This window comes from Onychomys torridus, chromosome 1, assembly GCF_903995425.1.
Source record: "Onychomys torridus chromosome 1, mOncTor1.1, whole genome shotgun sequence".
Classification (NCBI taxonomy): Eukaryota; Metazoa; Chordata; class Mammalia; order Rodentia; family Cricetidae; genus Onychomys; species Onychomys torridus.
The window spans coordinates 154741132-154768233 of NC_050443.1; the positions used below are offsets into that span (position 1 = coordinate 154741132).

At 38.8% G+C, this 27102-nt stretch overlaps 1 protein-coding gene across 3 annotated transcripts in view; it reads left to right on the plus strand.

The window, feature by feature from the left end:
• The window catches only part of Pcgf5 (polycomb group ring finger 5), a 113718-nt gene that overhangs the window by 74678 nt on the left and 11938 nt on the right, over window positions 1–27102 (plus strand). For all 3 annotated transcript variants that reach the window (XM_036167415.1, XM_036167435.1, XM_036167425.1), the window contains exons 3-8: window positions 11088–11184; window positions 13395–13450; window positions 13555–13614; window positions 16655–16803; window positions 20194–20292; window positions 22825–22914. In XM_036167415.1, the coding sequence (XP_036023308.1) occupies window positions 11088–11184; window positions 13395–13450; window positions 13555–13614; window positions 16655–16803; window positions 20194–20292; window positions 22825–22914 (551 nt within the window). The remainder of the gene's footprint in view (window positions 1–11087; window positions 11185–13394; window positions 13451–13554; window positions 13615–16654; window positions 16804–20193; window positions 20293–22824; window positions 22915–27102) is intronic.

Sequence of the window (27102 nt, forward strand, 5' to 3'; positions counted from 1 at the left end):
AATTCGGGTCCTCTGTAACTATGTAAGAGTAGTACACATTCAGAAGTGATGAGCCACCTCCCCAGCCCATTGTTTTTGAATATACAATTATACGGCTACTCAGTTGGTGTAGGTGCTGACATTTAATGCTGAAGTCTTACACCCCATGCTCTTGCTTTGTAAAGTGCAGGCTCCAGGCTATCAGCATCCATAAGCAACAGTGTCACCTGGGAACTCATTAGCAGTGCGAATTCTTGGGCTTCACTCTAGACCTGTGGACTCAAAACCTCTGGGGATAAACCAGAAGTCTGTATTAACAAGCCCTCTAGGTGACTCTGTTATACTGGAGTCTGACAGGCACCACTGCACCAGAGCGCTATCATTCTAGCATTTCTTAAATTAGACAGTCATACTCATTAAAGTAAATGCTAATAAAAGATTGAAGTCGTAGCTATTGGTTATTGAATGTTTGTCACGGGGAGTTCAAGCTTTCTTTTCATTATCTTATTTAATCTAACCAACACACCTTATAGCCGGGCAGTATTATTTGGTCATTCAGCAAGTGTTTATTGGCACTTTCATGTGGCAGACATTAGTCTTACCACAGGAAACAGAGAAACAGACATGACGGGCCCAGCCTATGACCTCCTAGAACCTATGCTCTGGTAGGGTAGACGACAACAGGCAAGAAAAGAATGAAATTTTAGGTTCTGAATATAACAAATGCTGTGGGTAAATGAAGCAGAGAAAAGCCTTTCTTGGTTGTTACTATTCATCAGAGACCAAAGAATAGGAAGACCGGCTACAGAAAGGCTTGAGGGAAGTGTATTTCAGATCCTTATTTCAAATTCTTCTCATAGAAAGAGGACTAAGAAATAAGAAATGGCCAGTTTAAAAAACAAAACAAAAAATAGAGCTGGGTGCTCAGTTCTGCTATCTGACTCAAGCACATCTGCAAATGCATTATGACATTTCCCTAACTTTCTTCTTTCTTCATCCTCTTCGCTTTATTTTTAATATCCATTAAGTAACATTAATTAAATATGGGAGAAAAAATTTGATTTCATGAGGTGTTAACTAGATACTCAGTAAGGATATGAATCTATTATTCTGAATTGAATAGCTATCCTAATGAAAAAGACATTATTTTTGATGAAATTTCTGTTTTCTTAATAAGATTTTTAGTTTGAGAGTGAAACTGTTTTTATTTAGAAAAACAAAATTTCCAAATTGAAATTATATTACCATTATATTACCTACATACATAGACACACAGACAATGTCGTAGGTTGCAGTAGAAATTAAGACATCATCATACTGGTGTTAAACTTCAGGGAGCATTTTTGGCATTCATTAATAAAAGTGAAAACAGTTCATTTTGATGACTTTTAGAATAGTTGTTTTAAACAGTCTAGGTACTAATAGGTACTAGCTAGTAATTATAATGTTAAAGATAAATTACATTATACTTACAGATCTTTTTTCTTTTGAAGCCATGATATAGGAGTAAATCGCTGAGCAAAGCATCATTGTTGGACCCACAGATAGATAAATGAAGGGATAACAATTTAAAAAGAGAAATTGTCTTTTCTATTGATGTCTGATAGTAAGTAAATATGGGCCAGAGTGAGTTAGAACTGACACCAGTGTTGAACTGAGGTCAAAGTATGTAACAGAAGGTCATCAGTGCTAGAGATAATGGTAAATGAACAGTATTAACTAAGAACCCAGCACAAAGGCTGAATATAAGCAGAAGAGATGCAGTCTAACATTGTAGGAAAAAAAAGTGGTTTTTTTTGGATACTTTGAAGAATCTTCACAATTGCTTTGTTTTATGCATACTATTTTTCAGCAGACTATTATATAAAAGAAATTAAGTGTGTAAACAAAACTTCCTCAGAATACTCAACTGCCAATTGATAGAGAAAATGATTCTTGTTAGATATTAGTTATGGTCGGACTGAGTGCATTTTGATTTGCTGGAAACTCAGAATTCCTTCAGTTGACAATGTAGGCTTCTTTCTGACTGGACTACAGTGGTGGAGTTGTAGGCCTGGAATCTGGGTTACCTTTACTATCCTAACCCCTATGGCTTCCTTTGTCTGTACATATCTATTGAGCCTGTTATCATTCAGATTCTGGTATAGATACTTGGGACATAGTAGGCAGTAGAGTTAGTAGTAAGTAAATCATAGTGTGTATTAGAAGGCTGTCGCTGTATGCTGTAGAAAAGGGAAGGTCAAACTGGGGACAATCAAGAAGGTGCTACAGTTCATGAACATCTGTATCCAGGAAAAACTTCATTAAGTCAGTGACATTTGAACTGACTTTGTGATAGACAAGCTAGCCTGTCCATATCAGAGAAAGAAGTTCCAAGAAGAGGGAATACCAAGATCAAAGACTTGAGTATGAGTGTGGCATGTTGAAAAGTGATGAGGAGGCCAGTTCAGCTACACATCAGCAAGTGAATAAAACTTCAGAGATGAGGTGGGGATGGCTGTGGGCCACAGGTTCTGCATACTCAAAGATTTGGGTGGCTTTTGTTTTGTTTCGTCTGAGGGAAATGAAGATCCATTTCATGAATGGTGTTGAGTAAAGGAATAATACAAACTAGATTATAGTTAATAGAACCACCTAAATTACTCCATTGAAAATAGAAATGTCAGGATCTTAGTGCAGCATTTCAGGAAAGGGATGGTGATGGTTTGTACCAATGTGGTGATGCTGGTAAAATGTCAGAGTCTAAATATGCTTTGAAGGTAGATCCATGCTTATTAATGAAGACCATCAGCATATAGAGCGTACATAAACAATGAAACCATGAATGAAATGAATATGGATTACAGAATAGAATACCAAAGGAAGCTTAACCCAGGAGAAAATAAAGAGGAGCCAAGAGGTAGGAGGAGCCTGAGTGTTAAGAACGGGAAATTAGCTGAGTTACATGTGTTTAGTAAATTAGGAAGAACAGATTTGTCTGTAAAGGATCCTGTTAAGAGAGAGAAAATAATGAGTACATTTGGGAAGACAGAAAACTTAATTTACTGGTTTGACCATTGTACTGTGAATGATATATTAAACTTTTTTTTCTTTTTTCTTTTCTTTTTTTTTTTTTTTTTTTCTTCGAGACAGGGTTTCTCTGTGTAGCTTTGTGCCTTTCTTGGAACTCACTTTGGAGACCAGGCTGGCCTCAAACTCCCAGAGATCCACCTGCCTCTGTCTCTCTCCCGAGTGCTGGGATTAAAGGCACCACCCAGCACTTTTTTTCTTTTACAGTACTGGAAATGAACCTGAGGCTTCACAAATGCTAGGTACAACATCTACTACTGAGATAAATCCAAACCCTGTGCTTAACATTAATAAAGGTGTAGACGAGATGAAAAAATAAGTTTGAGAGGGGACGTCTATAGGCATCAATTTCTAGTTTTATTGCAAAGGAGAACAAAGCAATGGAGAGATAGTTGGCAAGGGATATAGTCAACAGACGTGTATTTTACACTAAGGAAATGGCCTGCCTGTATACTAGTAAGACTTGTTAGTAGGAAGTTCTGTGTGCCAAGTGACAGGTTAGTCATCCAGTGCACAGGGCTGAAATACAGTGGTAGTGTTCTGGAAGCAGGTTAGGACATAAAGTAGAGGTGCTATTGGAGGAGTATGTATGTTGGTACAAGTTCTCTTTGATTCTGTTATTGCTTTCATTATTTCAGTAGAATGGGAAGGGAGGTATTTGGTAGAGAGGGAGAAGGAAGAAGGATTTGATGGGATCTGGGAAGATGTACTGGCAAGGAACATTGAATGTGACTACCTGGCAGATGAAAGCCCCACTTCGTGAGGTTCATGGTTATAATTGAGAGTGAGAGGTGGTTTCGTGTTTTTCTTCCACAATGCCCAACTATAATCTTGTAGAATCAGAATATGTAGGATTTGAATATAATCAATATTCTGGTTTAATTGAGCTAGTGTAACCAAAGAAGAGACGGCATTTTTAGTCAGCAGTGTTTTATTATCACCCAATGAAACACCCAAGGCAGGCAACTTTCAGAGAAAAGAGGTTTGTTTAACTCACAATTTGAGAGATCCATAGTTTAAAATCTAGGAGCCTATTTAGTGTGGCCATTGATGACTGCTGCAGATGGCATCGCACTGCGGCCTAAGCATTTGCAGAGCAAAAAGTCAGATCTCAAATTAGGAAGCAAAGTGAGGAAGAAGGGGCCGGGCTGGCTCTGGTTTTATCAACTTTGGTGTAGAAACTCCTCATTGCTAGAGCTGCCTTCCCTTTCAAAAGCAGTGCCTCCAGAGACTTTGCTCTGGACCCCACCTTTACAGGATGCATTACCTCCTGCATCATAACACTAGGGGCCAAGCCTCCCAACTCAGACTCTCATGGAGCAGACCTCATCCAAACCATAGCAGAGAGGAGTCAAAAAGTATGGGTCTATGTGTGAGGACATGGTTTTGATTGGTAAGGACAGTAGTGACACTGAAGCATCTGTGGAACTCTACCTGGCTTTTCCCACTTGATTCCCTCTCCTGCCTTTCTGAGCTTAGAAGGGTCCCCTTCCTACTCAGCATAAGGTTTCCCACATCATGTGTAAAGCGTAGTCTTCCCTGAATCTGTTCAACACCTTTGCTACCTGTTTCTGTGTCCCAGTGGAAAAGGGACACAGCATCGAGGAAGCAGGGAGAGAAGACAAACAATGCTATTCTCATATATACCACACAGTTGTTATCACTATAGTGTTTGAGGCAAGCTATATGTAGCAGCATAGGAGAAATAAAGATGTATATTAGTTCCGTACATTAATAAAACTAAGACGTTCATAGAAGCAAATTGAAGCTGTTTGGGGAATTTTAAAATCAGTGTTAGGTACACATGTAGGAATGTGTGTTAATGAAAAGCAGGAAACATACCTCTCCCGAATATAATTATAGCCTACTTACACCCCATTAGCAGATAAAGTCCTCAATATAAAAACTGTATGAAAAATGTTACCCACAGTGATCTATATGATTAAGGTTCTAGTTCAGTGGTGGAAAGGGCCCTCCAGCACTCAAAAAAAAAATAAAAAGAAAAATAATGGCACAAGGCAGACATGTTGTCTGTGCCTTTAACCCAGCACTCAGGAGACAGGCAGGCAGAGCTCTGAGTTGGAAACCAGCTCCCAGCCAGCCAGCCAGCCAGAATTTCATAGTGAGACGCTGTTTTGTTTCTTTGGTTTGGGTTGGTTTTTGTTCTTTTTAAAGAATGGTACATAAGATGATACACTCAAAGGATGGAAAAATTGTTTTTAAGTTGACAGATAAGACCAATACAGCTAGATATCTTTAATAAAAGTCAGCCCTTGGCAATTTAATAAACTGTTACTAATGGATGGCAGTGCTTAAGATAGAGAGAAAAGCTGGTTATTATTTTATGGTCAATAATGTCAGAATTAGTGCTGAGGAAGAAAAATCTGAATTAACCTTGTGCTATCAAAGCTGAAACTTGGGCTCGATAGATAAGAAATGTGGGTAAGCTGTATATTAAAGATAGGCCAACAAATTGCCTTGTATCTGTTGTGCAGATACCCCCAAAACCATAAAAGTAAGGAAGTGAGATGGTTGTTGGATAATTTAGCTGTGAAATCAATGTTTAATAGTGCATCAAAGCAGGTGTCTTTAAAATGATTGGGAAGTGACTGTGAGCTGATGTCTAGCCCAATAGGCACTACTGGAATGTACTGAACATGAAGTTCTGGAAAAAATGTCTAGTGGAGAAGTGTTAGCTGATGTTGGACAAGAACCTACCCCACCCCACATTACTCCTGAAAAAGAAGTGTCCTACATGAGAAGACAGTTTTCATCCAGGTGAAGCAATCAGTGTGTCTTAATCTCATTGTATCAGAGTTACAAAGTGTCTTTGGTGTGGAAAAGGCTGCAGGATATTAGCCACAAAGTGACGGACACTCCACTCCCAGTGGAGCACCTGTTAAGATAGGTGTATCAAGTCAGTTAAGGTCTGATGGTATTCAACTTAATGGTGATTCTCCTGTTCAGACTGTGCTCACCTAGTAATCTGATTTGCAGAAAGAGCCCACATTTACCAAGAGCTTACAAGTTACCAGACACTACAGTCCTGTAGCATGAATTCTAAGTGGTCTTATTAATAAGAACCCAAGTCAGATATAGGGGTAAATGTTGAAAGATCAGAGAAGTAAAGGAGCCAGCCAAAGTCACCTCTTACCAATATGACTCTTCAGCCGAAAAGGGGGGAGGGGGGACGAACTCCTGTCTCCTCCCGCCTTATATTCCTGTCTGTCTCTACCTCCCTAGTGCTGGGATTAAAGGCCTGTGTGCCTCCCACGTACAGGGAGCAAAGGCATGAGCCTCCACCACCTGGCTCTGTTTCTCTTTTACCCTATATCTGACTCTGGGTGTTTACTATTATGACCAATTAGAATTCGGGCTACATAAATCAGTAATTACATTTGGCCCCCATAACAAATCTCCCTTATACTCAGGCACAGAATAAATCATTTGCCAAATGAGGAGTAAGTGAGATTTACGTGTGGGCAGTCTGTGGCAGGATTATCCGGAATGATCGTGCTTGGATACTTTGGGTCCCCTACTTGCAACTAACTCACATACTATTTGATTATATCTTGTCCTGTGACAGTGATTATCCTTGGGGTTGACAAAGTACTTCTGATCATAGTGCAGCAGAGAGCCACATCCTAGAATGGGGCAATCTAACAACAGCTTCTGTAAAGGAAGATGTTTGTGACTAGTTTCTGCCCACCATGCATCACTTTGCCAGTGTTTCCCAGTTACCTTTTTGGCTACCCCAGTGAGATTTTGCAGAGTTAGAATCTCAGGGCAATTGAATTGGTCCAAAAGGGAACCTGCAGATACCTTCTTCAAAAGCTGTGGCCAGTTGGTGCTGCCCATCTCAATTTAGAAAAACTGTATCAGACAGCATAATCGTCATCTCCTGTTAATTTGTGTACTTGACCTTGTTCAAACCTGAAGAATGGTGGAAGTAAAGAATTCACTTAGTGATTTTTTTTCACTTATTGATGTTTATGGTAAACTCATGATAAATTAAAGATACAAAGTGGGGAAGGGGTGGTATAGAGTCCCAGCCTAGCATGCTTGAGGCCTGGATTTATTCACCACTCTACAGCAACAATAAGATATCTTCTTGAGGTCAGGAACTAAATACTCTATCCTAAGATAACATTGCATTGTACTTTAGATGTTAAAATGGGAAATTTGGATGCCAGTTCTGCTGCATCGTTAGGAAGCTGTGGGCAGTCTTCTAAGGCTCTTTAGTACATTGCTCATTTGTTGAAGGAGTATGGCCAGGGCCCAAAATGTAATCCATACAAAGATCTGAGCCCAGAGCCTGGTATCTGGCTAGTACTCGGCAAGTTTTAGCATTATCATGGAAGTGCTTTTCCAACTAGGACATCAGGTGAGCTGAACTGCTGCTGCCCCAGGTGCTTCGTGTAGCCGTAGCCACATCTCTAGAGTGGCTGGTGAGGAGGAAGACTTGGTGCTCTCCATACATAGTCTTACCAGAGACTATGGCTTTTTGAACACCATTCAGAGGCCAGATAGGCTAGCCAGGAGAACAGCTGGACATTTCTTTAAGGTACCTTAAAGTGTGCTTTATTGCTAGTCTAGATTTCAGCTTATAAACTAAGACTCAGTTGCCTGGTGATGAAGTTTTTAAGCATTAGAAACTTTTTCCCATTTCATATTTTTTCATTGTCATTGAACTTTGGGCCTGGATTTCCTCAAGCTCTAATTTGTGTAATATAAACACGGTGCCCCAGGAAGGAGGTACATTTCCTAGAGTCTTGTTTTTTAAGGAAAAGAATAAATAAGCTACTAGAAAAGGCCAATTTATTTATGTAATATACTAAAAGAGATCCATTTCTACAAGTTGACTGTACAACTCCCAAATAAATGAATAAGGTAGTCTCATTTTATAGATAGTGGGAAAGAGCAGCAAGAGATATATATGGATATATGTTTATGAAATAGACTCTGGATTCAAGTCCTGGCTTCACCATGTACTACTGTCATGCTATTACATGGTTTGTCATCTGCTCACATTCTTCATGTATGAGGTCAAATACTGCTACCCAATTTATAGGGTTGTAGTGAAAATCAAATTATTAGATTGTACTAATATGTCTAATTCAGTGGTTTTTCAACCTGTGGGTGGCAACTCCTTTGGCAAACCTCTCCCTCTGAAAATATTTTACATTGCAGTTCGTAACAGTAGCAAAATTTTAAACAAGGCTGGGGACATAGTGATTGAACACATGCCTGCCATGAGCAAGGCCCTGGATTTAGTCCCTAACAACCCCCAAAAACCCACGTGTGTAATTAAACAATATCTAGTATTAGTATAGGGCTGAAGAGATGGCTCAGTGCTTAAGATCACAGACTGCTCTTTCAGGCGATCCAGATTCTATTGACAGCACCATGTTGGCTCACTACCATGTATAAATATAACTCCAGTTTAGGGGGAATCTAATGCTTTCTTCTGGCCTCTGAGGGCACTGCACACATGCACAGACATACATGCAGACAAAACAGCCATCTGCACAAAATAGTAAAAGTTAAACAGAGTATCTTACAGCCACATTTAAAAGAAACAAGTTTTATATTTAACCCAATATATCTAAAATATTTGTCATTCCAACTTGTAATAACATAAAAATTATTTAGGTAATTTTTTATTAAATATTTTAAATCTAATGTGTATTTACAATCACAATATATCTCAAATTAACCACATTTCAGGTGCTCAGTAACAGCATGTGACCAGGGACTACCATTATTGAACAATACAGATCTACAGTTTAGATGAGTATTCCTCATCAGTGTTCGGGCACTGGTTGCTGCTTTGGTCACAAGCAGCTCACACAACTTATTTTTAGAACTCCATGTACCTTTGGATGCTTCAGCTTTATGTCCCTTTGATCAGATAACTTAGATTAGCATTGGTGTCCCTGGGAGGATAGGGTCTTACCCTTAGTGTCTTGGCTGGTCTAATAAGGATTTGCTCTGGGCATGGCATGTACCTGTGTTTGGTCAAGGTTGGTAGACAACCATGGATTGCTGAATTCATTAAGTGTGATAAAACTTTTGAACCACAAGAATCAGAGCTCTAGGTCAGTATTAGCATTATTAGGCTTTGTCAAAAACCCTTTACCCCTGGTCTTATCTACCCCCGCACCCCACCCCCCAAACACACACACTTTAAGTTCAAGTTATCTAATGACTGGGGAAAGAGCACATAGCAGGAATTTTCTAAAGGAATTCTTTCTCCCTTTTAACAAGGCAACCCTCTGAGAGATTATTTTGACTTTTGAACAAACATTTGAGAACCCTTTTTGGAATCTAGATATGGCAGTGGCTTATGTGTAATCCCAGATACTAGAGGGCTGGAAATAAGAGGATCAAGAATTGAATTCATAGCCTGAGTCACTACATGAGGCCCTGTATCAAACAAACAAAAATTTTTTATGCACTCTTTAGGTGTCAGGATATCTTGAAGAACAAGACATATTTACTTCTATATTATACATTGGGTTTTTATTGTCTTATTTTTTAATCATGTTTTCTGATGTTGTCTTTCATCTACATTTCAGGAGAATTATAGTGAAGAGGTTACTATCCTTGACTGTTGGAATAAAGAGAAAGATAGTATGGGACCTAAGTGCCCTTATCAAACAATATAGAAAGATCTGTTTAGATGTCACCTTAAGAGGCCCACCCTGAGCATTGCATCTAAACAACTGCCAGACATCAGGACTCTGCTTCTACCTCGTAAGGGCAGGGAAGATAAGACTACCACTTATCATTAACTAAAATTTGTATGCCTTTCTAAGCATAATATACACTTTTTAAGGATGGGGACTTTGTCATTTATTCCTGTATTGCCAGCTCCTAGTATAATACCTGACATTCAGTTCATTGAATAAATGAAGTAAGAGATGTTATTTCCCATATGTACTAAGTAATTTTAAATTAAATGCCTGGCAGAATTTTCCCTATTGTTGCTCTAGGCAATGTGATATGCTTGAATGCAGACCTAATCTCAGTGGTAGGAATCTTGGTGTTTGCTCTTGACCAGTCACTTAGATAAACTTGACTTCTGTCAGAGAATGTGGGATATAAGGAGAGGGAAAGGAGCAGTGTGGAGACAGTTGTAAAATGAAGGAAGGGTAGCAGGTCTATACCCAGAGACTATTGGAGATTGTGTAGAGAAATAATATGGGAAAGGGAATTACTGGGATAGGAATTGGATTGCAGTTTTATAGTTCAGTTGCTGAAATTTGCATAAGGACACATTTGGACAGAACAGTTGGCTTACTAGGTAACAGAAGCATAGGTAAAAGATAAAAGGGAACTCATGACCACAGAGATTAATACTGTTCAGAGGACATGTGGGCTATGTTGACACATGGCTCCAAACTTCTATTCTTTATTTAGAATCTTTATTTAAAATTCTATTTACCCTTGTCCATTTCTCAGCCATTCTTCCAGTTCACCTCTTGTGCCTTTGTGCCAACATGACAACCACTTCCTAGTCTGTGTGCTTTATGTCCCTATGGCACCTGTGAGCACAGATTCATCATGCTCTGCAAGTCCCAGAAATCCTGTCATAACTGCTGCTTGTCCCAGGAACCACCCTGGTGGAATAAGTAATCCTCTCCAGGGTTTTGTTTTTCCGTTGCTGTGGATTAAACCCAGGACCTCACAGGCATGGTAATACTTTACCACTGAGCTACATGTCCATTTATTGAGAATTAGTTATATTGCAATCAAACTTTTAACAAAAGAAATAAAAGCAAAATCAACAACTTTTACTTGTTTCTGTCATACTCCTTTAAATGAAAAAGACCCTTTTGTGTAAAATGTGCCAGTTTTTAATAGACTATGAATAGAGTGTATTTAGTTTATAAATATATTAGTAGGAACAGTAAGTAAATTGGAATTTTCTTTTGATATTGTAGCAGTGGGCTTTGATTTGTTAGACTTTATTTGGGTGGTGTAATTTTAGAAGTTCGTAGAATTTAATTTTAACCTACTGTCTTGTCTCTTCATAGTCTGTAAGACCTGTATTGTCCAGCACTTTGAAGACAGCAATGATTGTCCAAGGTGTGGCAACCAAGTTCATGAAACAAATCCATTAGAAATGTTGAGGTAAAGAAATATATTTCATAATTTGTCTGATTTTAATTAATTGTATACATTTGTAATCTTTATCATTTATTATGCTATTTGAGCATAAGTTGGGCATTGAAAGCATTTTTACTTCATTTTTAAATCTTTTAATAAAAGTTTGAAATAAGATTACATAATATTTAGGAAATGTATCTGCAATTAAAATGACAACATTCTCTTGGGCTTTTCAGAGTGATTTCAGTTGAGTTATTTTTAGATGCAGGTGAACTAGATTGGATAACTGTATTGGTAATAAAATTATCAGGAAGGCAATAGTAAGAAAAATATGTGTGCTGGGAGAAAAGAGATTGATGTGTGATGATGCCTAAGAATGGAAGGATGATGTGAGGTGATTAAGAAAGGATATGTGGGAGACAGACTGAGAAGTAGCTGAGAGTAAAGCTCAGCGAAAAGTGGAAGAAAGAACAAAGTGAGTCCTTTCCCTTTGAGCCTCTTTGGGAGTGTTGTAGTATCATTTATAAGTTTAAGGAAGGGAGGTAGCCAAGGGATGTTGTGCTGCTCTGGAGGAATTTGATGAGATAGTGGGTACCCACATAAGTGGGTAAAAGGAGGTGACTGAGTTCAGCACCTGTTGGACATTCAGACTAGACCTAAGGTGAGACAAACAACTGCCCACATGTTAGTTTAAAGCTACAAAAATAGATGAGGAGCCCGGAAACATGGCCCACAGAAAAACTGAAAGAAGGAAGGTGGAGTATAGAGAGCTACAGGGAATACTTAGCCCTCCTTATGGCTGGGTTCTTCCTCCAATGGATTTGGCCAGCTGTGCCCATCAGATATATATGCAAGAAAAATTGCTTCTGTACTTAGCATTTAATTGTCATTATCCCCAAACAATAAAATTAACCAATGCATTCACATTGTATTACTATATGCAGACTCCAGCTGGTTTGAATCTATAGGAAGATGTGTATTAGATATGTCATCCTGCAGTGTTTTATATGAAGAGCTTGACCATCCAGATTTGGTGTCTGTGAAGAGTCCAGGAACCTGCTCCCCAGCACTGGAGGATGACTTTAGTATGGATAAAGAAAAAGTATTTAGGCACATAGAACAGACAGAATAAAAAAAAACGAGGAAAGGGAATTTCAGGGAGTTGGTGTTAAGCCATACTGTCGGATAGCTGTGAAACTGTCATAGAGACCAATTATAGGGAGTTGAGGAAGGTAAAACAGCAAGTAACAGTATGGAACAGAAGTAACAGACTATACTCTTCACATTTCTTCAGATTGAAAAAAAAGATTTAAAAACAAAGTCTGTGTGTGTGTGTGTCTGTCTGTCTGTCTGTCTGTCTCTGCTTCTCTCTTTCTTTCTGTGTGTGGTGTGTCTACAGCAGATATATGCAGAGTCCAAAAGAAGGCATAAGAAGATAAATAAGTTTGTATCTAGGGAGCTGGAAGAGTCAAACTGTCTAAATTTCTCAGAAAATGAAATGAAGAGCATTCATTTTAGAAAAGAACCAGCATTGTAGAGGTTCAAAGAGTGGGAATGTTAGGTGTTGCTGCGTGACAAACCACCTCTAATTAGTGCTTCAGATGGCAAGCATTCCTTTCTCCTCAGCAGTGGTGTGGGTTAGTGAGCAAGCTGGTCTTGGCTTTGCTCATTCCTGCTCATTCAGTTAACTGCTGGGTTCTGCCGTGTGTTGGGGTGGACTGCCAGTGCAGTGATCTGGGGCTGCCTCAGCAGGGCAGTGGAGTACTCCCCTAGCTGATTGATGTACATGGAGCAGAACTGCAGTGCCTCTTAAGACCTAGGCTAGGTCCAAGGTCAGAGTTATTTGTCCCATGTTCCTTTTGGTCTAAGCAATTTTCTGGGGTAGTCCCTAGTCTTGGAATTGGGAATTCTCAGAGATCTAGACTCTCTACCTCTTGACCAAGTGAAGAACGGCAAAGGCATGTTCATAGGGTGTATATGTAGGGAAGGCTAGGAACTTTGGGACCATTTTTCCCTATTAGTATACTACCGAGGGAAGGGTACTAGAAGTGGGCGTGCTCCGTATGAAGGAAGGCAGCACTGGTGGAGCAGGTAAAAGGTGGTTTAACAAAAGTGAAAAGTAAGTAAAAGTAAACTCACCGGCAGTCTGTGTCTCATAGTATGGGTAGGAGATCTCAACTGTTTGCATATCGGAATCTGATATCTTCATTGTTTGTCCCCCTCAACCCCGGAAGGTTGGATAATACATTGGAGGAAATTATATTTAAGCTGGTACCTGGACTACGAGAACGTAAGTTGCTCTTTGGGTTCTACAGACTTTTCTTATTTTATGAGATCAGTATTTCTATTAAAGATCTCATCGTATAGTTTTCATATTTTTTTCCTTCAAATTAGAGGAACTTCAGCGTGAATTGGAATTTTGGAAGAAAAATAAACCTCAAGAAAATGGACAAGGTAACTCTTTATGTTTCTGACACCTTCTCTCATTGTTACGTTGGTGGAGTAATGTCTTTCTACACTCACAGTTCTCCTGTGCGAGACTCAATGCAGCCTTTCATAAGATACTATCTAAATTATTGCAGATCTGCATGACTCCAATTGAAGGTAATTGGAGAGAGGAAATTGGACTTTGGGAGGAGAAAGGAAAGACATGAAAGAGAAAATTGAATAGGTGATAATACCAATAGTTTCAGGACGGGAAAACCTGAAGTCAGAAATAATCTTAGTGAGCACCTCAGTCGTGAAGGCACCTTAATTTTACTTCACTTAAAAAAGCACTGTGATTGGAGACAGAAATGAAATGTGGTTAAAAGCCACATCGGGGTTTGCCATGCTCTCTGATGCCGTGAAAGGAACACAGGTGGACCACTGATGTGGTTCAGGGTTAGGTCTTGGATCTGTCAGCAAGAGTTTCTGTGTGCGCATCAAGATGTTCCCAGCACCAGGAAAAACAAGTGTCCAGGTTTCTTCTCTGGACCCTAGTAATAATCCATCATGTCAGCAGGGCCTGGAGAGAACTCATTGGATAAAGTACTTGCCTCAAAAGAATGAGGACCTGAGTTTGATCCCCAGAACTCACATAAAAGAGTGAGGCATGGGCCAGCAAGATTCTCAGTGGGTAGAGATACTTACTTACTTGCACACAGACATGATAACTAAGTTTGGTCCCTCAGTCCCTCAAGGTGACAAGGAGGACTGACACTGACTTGGAGATCTAACATCCACACGTGCACCTGTACACACAGTCTTTAAAAGTCAGCGCAAAGAAGGCAGAGCTAGGCCAGTCTCTGGGGCTTGACGGCCAGCCAGTCAACCTAGTCAGTGAGTTCCAGGCCAGTGAGAGACCCCCATCTCAAAAAAGCAGGGTGAATGGCACTTAAGAGCACCCAAGATTCAATCCTGGCCTCCATGAACACACATGCATAACACACACATACACACGCACACATGCACACACATAGTAACAATAGTTTCAGCAGAGTGACAAATGTTGCTGTACTGAGAAGGAGCTGTGTGTGTATATTATCCATACAAAGGGATATCTAAATCAGAAAGTAATACCATTCTTCATGTTTTTAAACACAAGACTTCATTCAGGATGCCCTAAGTACCATTCAAGTGTGCCCTGTGCATTTGTGAACTTAGTGTCCAGCCTTGATTTGTTCATAAAGTTTCATAAAATCAAGGCCAGTACGGATGGTGAGGAAATGCTGGGTCTCTTTTTCTCATTTATGATGGTGCTAATGGCTTTAATAGTTTACTTAACTATTTAACTAAACCCTTAGCAGGGGAGCTTTGATAATAGTTTTCATGAGTAGATAATAGTAGCAAGGGGCTGTTTTTAAACATAACAAAATGAAGAAAGATGCTGAAATGACTTCATCTAAAGCTTATTTTACCTGTGTACAGTGGACTTAGCTTGACGTTTTACAAAAAGTAGATAATATAAAATAAATTAAATAGTCCAGTTTTTACTAACACACATGGAATTGCCGTCAGAATTATAGAATAGGTTTAAGCTATAATTAGTTTTATATATGAGTTCCATAGACAAAATAGATAATTTTGTATAACCTAGTTTATGAATTTTATCTCCCTTTACCTATTTTTCTCCTTTTCAAAATATTTTTGGGTTTGGTCTTTAGCTTTGGGGCGTGGGGCTTTTTACTGAGCTACGTGTTTGGTTCCTAAAGACAGTCTGTACATGGGTTCTGTGTAAACACGGATGGGAAAAAGAAAGCCATCTTCCCAGTTTTGTAAGGTACAGTGTAAGGCTTTTACTGATTTGAACAAAGACTAACCTCATTGGTAAGGGGACTTTGTAAGTGGAGGTCTTAGCTGGCTGAATTTTCACATTTAGCTTAGGTAGCTGTGTTTTATTTGAAAAGGTTTCCTGACTCTTAACATGGTCACATATTTCATTTACTTACCCATCCTGTATTTGTCCCTTTTTGCCTTTTCCTGGATCCTGGCACCATGATGCTGAGGAGGCTAACACTTAGTGTTTGTTTTTCTCATTTCTGTGGTGGCGGGGGGGGGGGGGGGGAGGGTAGCCTGTAGCTGACAGTCCAAGAGTGCAGTGCATCATGGCAGGGAAGGCACAGAGCAAGAGCAGGGGGCTCCCAAAGAAGAGAACAGGATGTGGAACTTAGCAATAAAACCTCAAGGCTCCACCTACTAAAGGTTTCATAACCTCCCCAAACAGCACCACCATTCAACAAGCTCATGAGCCTGGGGATGTTATTTTCTGTTCAGACTTCATGACCTTTAATTGTGTTATTGTTACCTCAGGCCTAGCACAATGCATGTCTGAAACATTGTTCAAGGTATCCCATAAAGGCATCAATAAATACAGTTGCATGCATGTAACATTTTAAATAAATTTTATGGTATGTATAATATTCATATTTTCTTTCTTTTTTTTTTTTTGGTTGGAGCTGAGGACCAAACCCAGGGCCTTGCGCTTGCTAGGCAAGCACTCTACCACTGAGCTAAATCCCCAACCCCTCATATTTTCTTCATGGAATTTTAACATGTTAAGTGGTTACAAAGCATGCTTTTAAAAATCTAATTCTTTTTTCCATAATTGATTTTATAAATAATTTGTAATTCAGAGACTTTGGAGAGAATGTAATTTGAAAGTTAATACTTGGTTTTTATTTTGAACACATCTGTTACTGAATTTGGAAGTATTTGGTATTCTATTTGCCTTCTAAAGTGGCCTAATCACCAATTGCAATCTTTCATGACCAAATATAGTTAATCCAGAATCTTCCATTTGGATTTTTCAGTATGCCCAGAAATCTTACATTGTTATGTTTCTGATGCCTTAGATGAATATTCCATTGTTGGGTATGTTTAAAAAGGATTAACATTTTCAATTATTCTTCAGACCAGTTAGGAAATATTTTATGTTGGTTATTGTTTTTGTGAGTACCGTATTGTTGATTGACTTTCAACTTTGGGTTACGTGGACTTTGCTTCGTTTATACAGATGATGTTTCAAAGGTTGACAAATCTAAAGCAGATGGAGAAGGTGATGAAAACCAAGATGATAAGGACTACCATAGAAGTGACCCACAAATTGCTATCTGTCTGGATTGTTTACGAAATAATGGGCAGTCAGGGGACAATGTAGTAAAGGTGAGTGGGCAGATTTCACTTTCCAGCTCATCAAAGTGCTTTCTTTCAAAGTTTTTGTTAATATAATGCAATTGAATGCCATCCTATGAAATACCATACCTGGGAGTGGTCAAGACCTTGCTTTTCAGGTACCTTGTCCTCCCACCCCAACCATCCAGGCCAATGCCACCATCTAGTGGCTGATTTTTAAAATGCAGTGGCCAACTCAGGCTGGTGGTTTCCTTCAAGCAGTGTCTCCAACCTTTGTATTAATTATCTTTGTAAAATTCTTTTTTAAAGAATTTTAGTTTTATTTTATATGTGTAGGTGTCTTACCTCTGTGTATGTCTGTTCATCGTGTGCATGCCTGGTGCCAGCAGAAGCCATCAGAGTTACAGGTGGTTGTGAACTGTCATGTGGCTGCTGAGAATTGAACCTGGGTCCTCTGGAGAGTGCTGGTGCTCTTACTGCTGAGCCACCTCTGCAGCCCTAAATTATATTCTTCAGTCTTCTACTTTTACTTGAAACTATAAGCTTCCAATTTCATGGTTAATATATTTTATTAATGAAATAGTAGGTTTTGAAGTTGTGTTATAAAGTGCCTATATATATATAAAGAACTGATAAAAATCCTTGAAGAATTTAATTATTTTTCTACATAGTCCTCATTTCTCATCCTGTTTCCCTGTGTCTGATCATTAAACTGTTTCTTAAAGGTTCTTAAGACTCAATGCTGTCTCATTTTTTTCCTTGTTGTTTAAATATTATTTAGAGTTTCCTGGTGTTTTAATTGGCAATAACTTTCATTCTCATTACAAATGTTCACTTTTTTAGCTCTTACGTAGATTTTTGTCACTTTGTCCAAGCACATATTAGTCATTGAGGGTTTTTCTCTGCATTTTATTTTATTTACAAGTTCATATTTTCTGTTTATAATTTTCTTTCACTTCATCTCTGTAAATAACAGGTCTCTGGGTTGAATTTCTTTACTATTTTTATAATATTTACTATATTACTAATAATGGTACTTTATAGTAGGAAATTTAAAAAATCATTTTAACTCAGATTTTTCAGTTTATCAGCATCTTGCAATAAAAGAATATACTGGAGCATAGTAAGCAAATAAATATTTATTTGCTGTGTGGTAAAGATATGTGTTTTTAAACAAAAAACAGGAGTGTCACTTGAGACAGATGAATAGGTACCTGGTGGGTGTAGGAGCAGGAATAGGAAGTAACTGCCAACTGCTCATGTGTAAAAGACTTATTTAGAGGACAAGGAAAAATTTTGAAATTAGATATTGTAATGGTTAAACAACTTTATAAAAACTACTAAATTGTTCATTTTAAATAATGACTATGGTGTTATATTGCAATTTAAGAAGTTAAAGTCACACTTGTTAATTGCTCTGATTGGTAGAGATGTAAATCCTAATACTGAAGAAATGAGAGGAAAACATTATAAAGTGTTTGGGCTTAAAAAGCAAAAAGCTGGCTTTGTGTTTTTATAAAGCTCCACAAAACAAATGATTGAGCTATGTCCTAGAACTGCAGGCCCCTCTGAGCTCCCAGGAGGGACTTTGCAGATTTTGTAGTTAGTCTTGTAACTCTTGAGAAGGAAAGAAAGAAAGACAGGTGCTGGGGCCTTATTTTACCAGCTTCTGACAACTACTGCCTCTGAAGTAGCTGAGTCTGGGCACTTCAGACATGGGTGCTCACACTGTGGCCTCAGGGAAGACAGCTTAGAATATAAACAGAGGTTTCTCTGTCCTGTCCAGTCCTTCAGCTGTTTCCAACAGAGCTTACAGAAAGACCATCCCACAGCAGGGGACATTTCTGAATTCTGCATTTCCTGACCTGAATTGGACAACAGGAGACAGAATAAGAACATTGTGTCATGGGAAGGGAAGCTGACATTCTTGAAACTAAATAGTCTTCTTCCATGTAGTATGTCTAGATATGCAGATGTTCCAAGAAAGAATATTGATCCTTTCTAGACAGCTGAGCAGGGTAGAGTTAGACATGGACCTCATCCTCCCATCCCCCACCCCTGCAGTTTCCTGTGAGCACTGGGATGTAGTACAAGTGCTTCCATTTTCCATGTCAGCAAGGAGATGGTGAGAAGAAGCCCAGCTCCTAGCTCCTGTCCATCATCCTGTCTTCTACCCAGCACCTCTTAGTCACTGCCTTCTTGTGGTGTCAGGCTTTCTAGACATCTATACAGTAGTTCTCAGGAACACACAACCAGGAAGTTTAATTTGGTTTTCCTAGAAAGTATTCCTAAAGAAAGTGCATATCATTTATTTTCTAAGTATTTCCAAGTCAACTTTCACATAATCCAGATTGAAATTTTATTAGATTTGTGTCAGACTTTATTGAATTATGAATTCTAGGAACATTTTTTTGCCTTGTCTTAAAAATATTCTCTTAACTGTTATGACATCTCTGAATTATTAATGACAGGTAGGAAATTGAACGGTAATGTGAGGAGCAGTTGGAGGGCAGGACTCTGCTCAAGCTTAAAGAGTGAATGAGAATCATGTCTTTGTGTAAAACAAGAGACCCAGCAAAGCACACAGACCTTCATGACATATAGAAAGGGCAGCAGCCCATCCCTGGGGAATGCTTTTCCTCATCCCAGAGCCCCCACTGCACAGCTGGCAGGTGCTGAGGTGTGCTGTGGACAGAGCAATGCCTTTCTGCTCTGTCTGGAGCTGCTCCCAAGTCTTCTGTAAAAATACAGCTCTCTGCAGTTATTGACAGGTTCTGCATGAAGTCCTACTGTTTTCAGAGTAACATCATTTAATAAAATATTGACAGTTTTGTGGCCCTTTCCCTAAACTGTTTTCTTTGTTTAAAAATATCTTACGAGAAAAACAGATTGTCTACTTGACAGGAATTTTTTTTGGGGGGGGGGGGGGGGGTTCGAGACAGGGTTTCTCTGTGTAGCTTTGCGCCATTCCTGGAACTCACTGGTAGCTCAGGCTGGCCTCGAACTCACAGAGATCTGCCTGGCTCTGCCTCCTGATTGCTGGGATTAAAGGTGTGCACCATCACTGCCCGGCAATTTGACAGGATTTTGCTAATTTACAGACTAATGCATTCTTCAGGAATGTCATGTAAATAAGCGATGATTAAGAACATATTTACTTAAAAGAATTGAAAGTGTTTGTTTTACATTTTGAAAATACTCAAAGCATATAGTGGAAATCGTGCCTTTGTTTTTAGTTTGGTACAGTTTGGTTTGGGGTGGTCTTATGAGACTGTTTCACCCTGCAACCCAGGTGGAAGTCAAACTCAAATCCTATCTCATCCTCTGAATGCTGGATTTACAAATATATGCCTCTGAATGTCGAAGGTTTTAGAAAAAACAAATTAAGAGTGTTGAATTTGTCATTTTTTTTCTCTTTAGGGTCTCATGAAGAAATTCATTCGATGTTCTACACGAGTTACTGTAGGAACTATTAAAAAATTTCTAAGCTTAAAACTAAAACTTCCAAGTTCTTATGAGGTAAGTAAAGTAATATCTGATTGTTTTGATGATTCTGGTCTGTAGTAAAATTCTAGCAAAAGAAGTAAAAAGGATATATTCAAAATTTTTGTAGAAACTGGTTATTTTCATTATAATACATGTAATGAATATTTTTTATTATAATATGTAATAACATAATAAAAATTAATTTTTAGAATGTAATATGCATTTGTAACTAAAGGAGATATTTGTAAAACTTATATTAAATACTCCCAAAATAAGTCTCCTATCAAATGAGTTCTTTCTTTGTTATAGTGTCAGCATGCTTTACAGTGTGCACTTTTTAATGTTTTTGTTACTGTTGTACAGCTTTGTGCGTTTGTAAAGTGCATTTGAGTTGCTTCCCACCACTCCCTCCCGCATCCCCCACCTCCGGGTGGGGCCCTTCTCAGTACACTTTTCTCCTACTTCCATGCCCTTTTGGTTTGGTCCATGGAGTGTCCTAAGAGGTTTTGCCTGAGCCTGGGTAAAAGGTTTTGTTTACTAGGACAACCTAGACTGGTTACACCACCAAAGGAAATGACCCTCCCCAAGCAGCCATTAATTGCCAGTAGTTACCCAGCCTTGTGCAGGGCTTATGTGTCATGTCCATCTCGCTGTCCTCTGACTCTGAAAGAAGTCTCCTTTTCTGTGATGTCCCTTGAGCCTTGGAGGACAAAGTACAAACCTCAGATGGCAAATAGGAGATGGATCTGAAGTATGGGCAGGGACCAAAGTACAGGCGCACTCTGTTGAGATGTGTGACTTTGCATGAGACTGTAAGTCTCTTATTAACGGAGAGGAGAACGGCAGTGTGATGGGATTTAAGCACAGACCTTGACAGGAAGGAATCTAAGAAAGCATCTGACCTTGAACCTAATGGAAATGTCTCCTGTGGCTGATGACTAGTCTGGGTTAATTTTTTTTTTTTTTATTAGTTTGGTTCTGTGGTTTTAAAAAATTATAGATATGGGGCTGGAGAGATTACTCACCAGCGAAGAGCACTGACTGCTCTTCCAGAGGATCCAGGTTCAATTCCCGTCATCCACATGGTAGCTCACAGTCATCTGTAATCCAGCTCCAAGTGATTTGACACCCTCACATAAACATACATGCAAGCAAAACACCAGTGTACATAAAAATAGATCATGGTAAACATAAAAGATTAACAACTTATATATATCTATAGTGAAAAGTATACAATGAAATTATTTTACCGCATTATTTCTCTGTTTTGTTTTATTCATGAAAAGTGTCATGTATAGTTTTATTTTTTTAGAAGTCTGTTGCTGAGTTAATTTTCTTCAGGAAGTTACTGGAGCTAAGAAAACTCTTCTCTGTCTTCCGCCACGTACCAAGATTTTTCTTTAACAGTTCTTTATCTTATCCTGATCAAAGAATTTGTCCTTTGCTTTCTTTAAAATACAAATTGGTCTCCCATTATTTTTGCTGCCCAGCATCTAGGCCTGTGATTTAATGAAATGTCTAAAATTTCCATAACAGCATTACTAACTGGGACAGGGGGTTTCAGTTGCTAATGACTCTGGGTACAGCCTGCCTGATTAGTAATTGCAACTTTACAACTTTGCTTAGGAATTTGTTTTACAGACAAGATAAAGAGAGATGTCTACTTTATTCTTTTAAGAGTTAATAAAATTACTGAAAATTTTCAAGGCTTATATATCACCATAAATCATTCAAATACCAATAATTTAGTTCATATATCTAGTATAATTGGGACTACATTTTGTGTTAGGCTTCAAAGTTCAAAATTGCAGCCTTTGTCTAGATAGATTCAGATCTATGTAAAACTCATTCTCCCCATCCACACTTGAAATAAATCTTAACCAGTTTCTTTCACTAGAAACTAGAGGACTGCAACATCTCATTTATAGGGATCTTTGATAAACATTCATTATATATTGTTTGTTGAATTAGTGAACCATACACAAAGTCTTGTGGCCTTTCAAAGCTTTGGGGTGGTTTTCTGTAGCCTCAAATGAGAGGGAGGCTTTGTAAATACAGTTTGTTTTGACACTTCTTGCAAGGTGAGGAGAATCCACAACTATGCCAGAGAGGCCAGATAGCCCTGAACAGAGCTCTGTGCAGCAGTTGGAATGCCCCATCCTGGGAACTTCAGAGGATTCTGAGTGGTGGATTTAAAATGAGCTTGCTACACTTCTACACTCTTCTACACACTTCTACACTCTTGCCACACTCTTCTCATTCAGTAAGGGTTGTCCCAGGTTTACAGAATAAAACCTATAGGACTGCAGAAACATGGATCAAGATGGTTGGTATTGCATTTATAAACTGTATCAATTTGAGATATGGCTATATAGCACAAGATAAACGTCTGAACTATTGACATTCTGTAAGGAGGTGGTTTTAATAAAAGTATTCACTGTTCTTTTAAAACTGATACTTTTATGTTGGTATATCTATTTGGGTCTCTTAGATTTTGAAAATGTATGACAATGTATAAATTCAAATTTCCTTTGGACTGATATATTTTAATTATTCTTTTTCAAGTTGGATGTGCTGTGCAATGGTGAAATTATGGGGAAGGATCATACTATGGAATTCATCTATATGACAAGATGGCGACTAAGAGGAGAAAATGTAAATTCTTTATATTTACCTATGTGTATATTTAGTTATATAGTCTTATATAATTTTAAAGTTAACAGTATGGATTAGGAGCTTTAGGAAATTAATTTGGGAAAGAAGAAACTAGTTCCTCTTGATTTTCTAGCACTTAAAAGTTGGTTGAAGTACAAGATCAGTGTCTATGTTAAATATTTTGAAGGTGAGTTTTTAAGTCCAGCAATAAATACATCCAGAATTCTGCTAGCCTGAGAGCAGAGGTGGCATGTACTTTTTAAATCCTTGTGTCTACTAGAAATGTGAGTTTGTGAGTTGGGATCAGATAGACTATTCTGCCCTGCTAGCACTAACAGTCAGAAAGGGGAATTGCTGGGCTTGTGACAGAGAGAACACGTGGGTAGGATTAGATAAGCACTAAAAATGACTTATGAGTATGAGTGAATTAGTGGAGGTTTCTGATGCTGGAAACAGATTATTGTGCCTTGGGCCCTAGTGATGAGGGAGAACTTGTTCACAGGAGAAAACCTAAGATCAGCTCCTCCCCCCACCCCCCAATTTTTTTGTGTGTTTTAAGTATTTTTGCTTAGATTAACTCTTTGAGTCCACCTGAGCCAGGAATGTTAGGGAAATGTGAGGCCCTCTGCATACTGTATTACAAGCCCATCTGGGAATAAGAATGCTATTGTAATGTTACCAGAGATTTCCCTCATGACCTGAATACATAACTATTCCTAAGATTGATTAGAAAGTGCAGTAATTAACACCCAAACTTACCCATGGAGCATTAAGAGTGTGATGTTTATAGTGCAGTGTGTCATGCATTAAATGTTATAATGTTTCTACCAGGTTTTATTATTTTCTTATGAAATACAGCACAAAGTTTAGTTATTACCTCACACAGTGTAATATTTACAAATGATGGTTGCTGTGTTTCAGTAGTTCAGAGGTACACTGACATCACATTAAAGTCACATCTGTTGAACTGTTAGAAAAACCTCAAAAAATCCTTGTACTATATAGTGGTTAAGATATTTGTCCACTTTTTCAGAAGCAAATGTGATGATACAGTAATATTGAAGCACCTAAATTCTTACCTGGATTTTTGTTGTTTTCCTATCTGCTTTCACATGGATAAAACTCTTCTCTGTGAGGTTCAGTACTCTAGTCACTGACAAGAATATCTCAGGACCAGGAAAGAAGCCTTATATTCTAGTGTCAGTCACTTGCTAGTTGTGTGTACTTGAACAACTCATCAGACTGCCTTGGGGTTCATCTTTTTAATACAATTGTTTTGTATAAAGAAAGCCTGCCTAGTTTATGGGCTTTAAGGGTTGTATGTGCATTGCTTCCATGAGCTCCTTAAGCCTGAAATGTTTGAGGTGCCAGGTGCACACCGCAGAGGGTAAGTCTGCACAGTCAGAAGCAGGTGCTCTAGTTCTGCAGTAATAGTGCTGCAGGAAATGTCATTTTGTCTGTCTTTGCTAGTTCAGTGGGCCTTTCAGCATGTGAGTGCTGGAACACACCACTGTGAATAGACTGGCGTACAGGTTAAAGGTTACCTCTCCTCGGCTCACCTGTCTGTCAAAAGTACTCTCCAGAAAGTTGTCCATGGTGTCCATTTGTATGTGGCTGGGTGGGCGAGTATTTTTTGAAGGAACATGTTACTATTTAGCCCAAGCTGGCCTGGAGCACACTGTAGCAAAGACTGGCCTCGGACTAATATTCTCCTGCCTCTGCCTCATTAGAAACATGGGCCATCAAGGTCAGCATTGCCAGTTATTTTAATGTCAAAGCATGAAAGGGTTAACTCGTAAGCTTTTTACTAATAGATTGCCAACTAAATCAGTCTTTATGTAATTATATTTCTGGTCACACATTTCTGAGGATTCAGCTTTCTAGTTGAGATACACTTTTATCAAAGCTTTTTAAATTGGTTCTGGAGAGATGGCTTGTTCTTCTCAAACCCTGGTTTTGCTGGTGCCTGTAGATTTGAGATTGGTCACCCCATCCATACCGGCAGGAGGCTAGGACATCTGCTAGTTCAGTACTGCTGCTGTCATTGCTAACCTGCATGGCCCTGGGTGGGATCAGCTTGTTCCTGTGCTGATAACTACTGTTGTGTTCTCTTATTTGTTTCTAGTGCTTTGTTATAACATTCTAGTCCACTTAAAATTGATTCATTTATACACAGCAAGATTAAGAATCTAGTTTATTCTGAAGATTTTTTTTTTAACCAGAAATACAGTTTATTGAACACTCCAAACTGCTCCTTCCTCATTGTTTGAAGATGCTGCACATGCATGTGTGTACACACGTGTCTGTGCGTGTTCTGGACATTCTTTTTTAAACAGATATTATTCTGAACCAGTACTGTGCTTAACGCAGCTTTTATAAAACTTGTTTAAAACCTTTCAATTGCCCATTTTCTTTGAAGTCATAACATGTCTTATATAGGTCAATAGTTGTGCTTGCTAAATTGCTGTGTGTGTGTGTGTGTGTGTGTGTGTGTGTGTGTGTGCGCGCGTGCGCGCGCGCGCACCTATTGACCTACTGAGACAAAAACTCGATTTTTACAATCACGTTACATTGTTCCACCTGTTCTCTGAGATGAGCTTTTGAATGGGTCTCTGATTGGCACTAGACTGTCTTTCTGGGTTACTTTAGCCATCTCTGCCATCTTGTCAGTGTTACTAAATGTCTGCTTGTGATTCTGCTCAGCCTGTGACTCCGAGTGTAGCTTCCACTCCTGTCACTGGAGTCCTGGGTCTCCACCTGAGTCCTCAGCCTCAGGAAAGGCTGCTGCATACTCATGTCCACCTCCCTCATCCCGTCTCTCCTCCCAGAACCAGTCTCCAGGAAGTGAGTTTCTCTTCCAGTTCTGCATACCATTACAAGCATCCCTCTGCACCATCCAGCTTCTGGGGTAGTGCTTCCCTTCTTCCAGCTTAGGCCCCAGGCCCCCTTTGAGCTGAGTCCCTTTCAGAAGAGATGACCATAGGTGGCCTCTACCCCTTCTTAGACCTTGTCTCCATCATGATAAATTATTTTTAAATAGCTTTATCCTTACAAATTAAAACAAACACTTGGTCAAATAGCTGCTATCAATTCTATAACAGTAGTTTTGCTTGATGATTGTTGCACTGAATGTTGGTCTGTTGATGACTAGTAGGATAAATATACTTTAACAGTGGTGCTTCTTAAATCTTAGTGCAAATACAAGTGCTCTAGGCAGGATGACAAAGTACAGTTCTACTCAGTAGGCTTGCGGCTGGCCTGAGACTCATTTCTGAAAGCTCTACTCATGTGAGAATGCCTCTGATCTTTAGAGCAAGGTTTGGGAAACATGATCTGTGGCCAGGTTTCTTCTATGGCTTCTACAAGTTGAAGGGATGGAGATGAGATTCATGTTTCAGTCAAGGGTTACTCAGTCAGCTGATGTTACCATCACTCTAGTTTTTCTCTTCATAATGCCAATGCCAGTGGTCATCAGTTTTCTGAGACATAAATGAAATCATACATGTTGCTAGCAACTTTATTCCCATTTGATATGTCTTATGGGAATTTTGTCTTATGTCTTTTGAAGTTTTTTTTTTTTTAAATATATCGGTATAATTCAGTTCGTATGACTAGCATAATTTAACTATTTTGGTAGGCATTGGGGTTTTGTTTCATTTTTTAACATTACAAGCAATGCTATGTAAAGTCCAATGCATATATCCATTGCCTGGGTTGCTAAGTTTACATTGGACTAAGTTTTATATTGTGAGAGATTGTCAGTTGTCCTCAAAAAAGTTTCACAAGTTATAGTCATATAGGTAATATATAAGAGGGCCTCTTTTCCAACTTCTTGACACTCATATTAGCAATATAGCATCTTTGCAAGTGTTCATATTCATTGCCCTTTTAATCATGAGTATGTCTTGTTGTTGACGGTCTAGGAACTGCTTGTGTGTTCTGAACACTTAACCTCTTGCTGTATATGCTGTAGCTTTTTTTCCCCAGCTGTATCCTGCCTCCCAGTTTTTCCTCAGTTTGGGGGATCCTTTTAACAGTACCTGTGTAGGAAAATTTAGCAAGAATTAATATTATATGCTAAAGTACTTAGCAGAATGCCTAATCTAATAAATGTAGAAAAGTAACAGTGTCTCTGTGAAACTGTGTTATGCTTCCTCCGCTCGGTGAGAGCTCCTGTCATCATCACCA